Genomic DNA, 3,676 nt, shown 5'->3' with positions numbered 1-3,676 from the left:
GTCATTCTGAAATATTAAGTAAAGATTTTTATAAATTTTAAGCCATCATAAGAAGGATGATGGTATATTAAAAGTAACTTGTTTCAAATATTAACTATTTATTTTTCAAAGTAGAAATGTTGTTTACTTTACAAAGATAGACTAGAATTTTTAACATTTATTTTATGATTTAAAAGATACCAAACATAATCAAACTTTGTATTTTAATTTAATAATTTTATCAATACGAAATTTCTACAAAATTATTTACAAACTAAATTGATTAAATTAACTACTGTAAGTATTTGTTCAGTCACTTTAACTATGACTCACAGATTTATTTTAACAGAGAGAATATATATTTTAACTTTAAATATGTACAAATATAAGTCAGCTTAATATGGTATGGCTTTTAACTATTTCTAATTCAAATAGAAGTTAATGAATAAAGTGAGTAGATTGTTCTTAAATGTCACAATAGCAAAATAATACACTCATAACTTATACAAAATTTCAAAATAGCATTTAAATTACCATTAACAATACCTATTAAAGAAATAAATATGATAAAAAAGAAATTTTGATTGAAACACATCATACATAAAAAACAAGAATTTTTAACATGAGACTTCATTCCAAGTAATAATATCGAAAATGTTCAATATGAAAAGTAATACAAAATTTTGAATACAATAAATTTTTTAGCTTTCCGAGTTTGAAAGTGGCACAACCATAAGTTGACAAAAATTCATGACGGTCAGGACAACTTGTTTTCCTCTAACTTGTCTTGTTAACGAGATTGCCGCCACTCGTTTTACGAAACAGCCAATATCCGACGGCGGCGCCAAGCGCCAGGGACAAGAGGTTACTCGCCAGTAGAGCGGTCAAATGGTTTTTAAGCTCGGGCTTCTCAGACTTTCGCTCCTCACTATCAGACTGAAATATTCAATTTTTAGCAGGGGTGTATATTTTCCGCCAGATTTAATTTTTCTCCCATCACACCCCTCTTTATTTCTTTCCCCAATTTATACAGTAAAAATAAGTGAATATATCCTTATCTTAAAATATCTTGAATATCTGGAGAGGCGTATAGGGAAGATACGGAAGATATAATACGCCACTGTTAATTGTCAGAAAGTAGGATTTTTAAACAATATAAACTCTTCATGTTTTTAATCTTAAGAAATGATTTATTCGCATATTTCGGGATAGAGACCATGAAAAGGAGAATTAAGTGTTGTCAGTAGTGAAGGACCTGAATTGAAAGGAGACAAACCAAATTACTACTAAGTACTTAATCTTATGGGTCAAACTAATTTTAACAAATCTATTATCAAAAAAAAGGGTGAATGGATATGTGATGTAAGTTTTTTTTTAAGTTTTGCTAAAATAAATAAACCGTTATACCTGAGCCCCTGAGGAGTTTTTTGAGCTGCTATTTGTTGTTGGTAGTCTCCAGCCTCTGGGAGGATACAGATTAGGTCGAGACCTCCAGTTTGATACACTTATATCCTCCTGTCAAAAAAGTTTTCAAAATATTTTTATGTTTACTATAGTAGTAGCGTGTAGTATAGTAGGTAATATTATTAGTATGAGATTTTGATTTGAGAGTTTTTTGGTCATATAATGTTTATTTTCTCGAACTTTCTAACCCTAGAATCGTAAGCGAGCGTCTTAAAATAACTTACTGAACAACCTCCGAAAAGTTTTTATGGTGAAAGTTGCGTATTGGTTCTGCTATTTAGATTGGTAGTGTCTTTAACAGTTAAAATTTCATAAGGAGCCAATAATGGAGTTATCTAATAAATATTAAGTTAATACATAAACATTAAATATAACCTGAACATCAGGTTCTCTGTTAACAACCACACCCCTCAGATTTTCCTCATAATTCGCCAACTCTGTGTTCGGGCTGTTGGGCGGAGACTTGGGCGAGGCGGAGGGCGTATTTTTGCATGTTGAGGACATGGACATCATCGCCGAACTGATGGGGGACACGCGAGCAGAGCTGCGCGCAGATTCCCGCTGGGCCTCGCGCAACATTCGGATGTAATCGTTGTCAACATTGAAAGGGACTGGTGTGGTACGGCAAGGGGAGGAGGGACCAGGCGGTGAGGCAAATGGATTGGCGGTTCCCTCTCTATAATAAAGATTTTGTTTGCCTCTATAGTATATATATTACAACAGGTCTAATAATGTTCAGTTGTTAAGCAAGATAAATTGATCATGTTAATTCGTTTTTAAGTAAAATTAATCTTATTTCAGGAATGTATGACAAAGGCTCAAAACGAAACATATCTAAGTTAAAAAACATCCCATCTTAATTATAATCGCACACCTCTAGAAATATGGAAGGACTGAATAGCAAAACTAATCATTTACGAAAGCATTTCTACTATATAAATGGGTTATTTACCTTGTAAGATCAACCCATGAGCTAGCGGCTCCTGGCGGTGTCTCTGTCATTCTAAATAAGAAAAAATTAAGATTAATCTTACAAAACTTCAAACATAAGAAAATTAAGGCTATAATTACGTTTTAAACACGTTTCTTGGTCTATTTCCATACAAATAAAAAACTAGAATGTTGGCGCTAGATGAATAAAATATCATAATTCTTGTTTTAATGACCCAAGGGACCGAAAACTTGATAAGAAATTAGAAGACTAATTCCTTGGATTTGCTTATCATGGAGTTTAGTACAGAACTAAGTATCAGTAGAAACCAATGGGATATTAAGCCATATGGAAATAAATAGCATCTATTTATATTCTTTTCATAAATTTTCCTCGTACTTTCCTAATTCAAATAAATAGTGTGTTTTTTTATTTTAAAAATGGTAGGTATATATAAAAATATAATAAAATATACCTACATTTATACAAACTTTTTCATGTTATATGAATTACCTGATTTATATATTATATTATTTTCTTTGTTGAAGTAAAAATGTTTTTCTTTGTTTCGAGTAAACTAGGTGCTAATGTTTTTTTTTTATCTAAAGTTGCATTGTATTAATTTCTGAAAAAAATAATTGTTAGTTTTTAAAATACGTTTTTAGTGCATTAAACAAAATGATTGTTAAAATTTATAACAATAATCTTTAATTTAATTGTGAAATTAGTCTGTAGTTTGAATTTTTTTTCTAGCCAAGAAAAACATCGAATTCGAACATATGATTTCAGTCAATGACTTGTTTACATTAAGGTTTCGTGATTTCAGACTTTTTTCCTTTGGTTTGGTGCGGCAGAGTTGTATAAGGAAGGACAATAATTCCTACGCAATTCTTGAATTCAGTAAAGTACGTTTTTGTAACAACATTTGACCTCAAATACTGTTACGTAATTTTTTTTTAAATTGAAATACAGAAAAATAATTATGGTTGATTTTTTATTGCGCGAAATAGAACCCAAAAAAATTGGCGTTTTTCGGCGGTAGCGGGTATTTCGCAGCCGTTCTTCCACATTTTGCCTCGCTAATGTAGCTTTTCATGCCTAATTTTGGCGTTCTAGTCCTGTTTTAAAATAACTTTTCGGGTTCTTGGCATTATTCTATCTGTGGTACAAGTTAAAATTAACATGCGACCACCCATATTTACAGATGCGCAATTATTGCAGTCTTTTTTTGCACAAACTCACGTGAAGCAAGATGTACGCAATTTCTAATTAAAAATTACATAACATTAAAATATACCTCAT

At 31.1% G+C, this 3,676-nt stretch overlaps 2 protein-coding genes across 3 annotated transcripts in view; one reads left to right on the top strand and one right to left on the bottom strand.

Moving 5' to 3' along the window:
* Rpt2 (26S proteasome regulatory subunit Rpt2) overlaps positions 1–3,676 on the top strand; it is a 123,485-nt gene that overhangs the window by 23,101 nt on the left and 96,708 nt on the right. The gene's annotated exons all lie outside the window — the stretch shown is intronic.
* On the bottom strand, positions 5–3,583 carry LOC145317070 (uncharacterized). Its single transcript, XM_080157958.1, has 5 exons — positions 2,888–3,583; positions 2,396–2,446; positions 1,819–2,119; positions 1,387–1,494; positions 5–915 (listed from the first exon to the last, which is right to left on the bottom strand). The coding sequence occupies exons 2-5, from the start codon at positions 2,443–2,445 to the stop codon at positions 757–759; spliced, it is 618 nt and encodes a 205-aa protein (XP_080014084.1). The 5' UTR covers position 2,446; positions 2,888–3,583; the 3' UTR covers positions 5–756.

Source organism: Acartia tonsa, chromosome 4, assembly GCF_053477335.1.
Source record: "Acartia tonsa isolate MP-2025a chromosome 4, ASM5347733v1, whole genome shotgun sequence".
Classification (NCBI taxonomy): domain Eukaryota; kingdom Metazoa; phylum Arthropoda; class Copepoda; order Calanoida; family Acartiidae; genus Acartia; species Acartia tonsa.
This window is presented reverse-complemented; position numbering and strand designations above follow the sequence as displayed.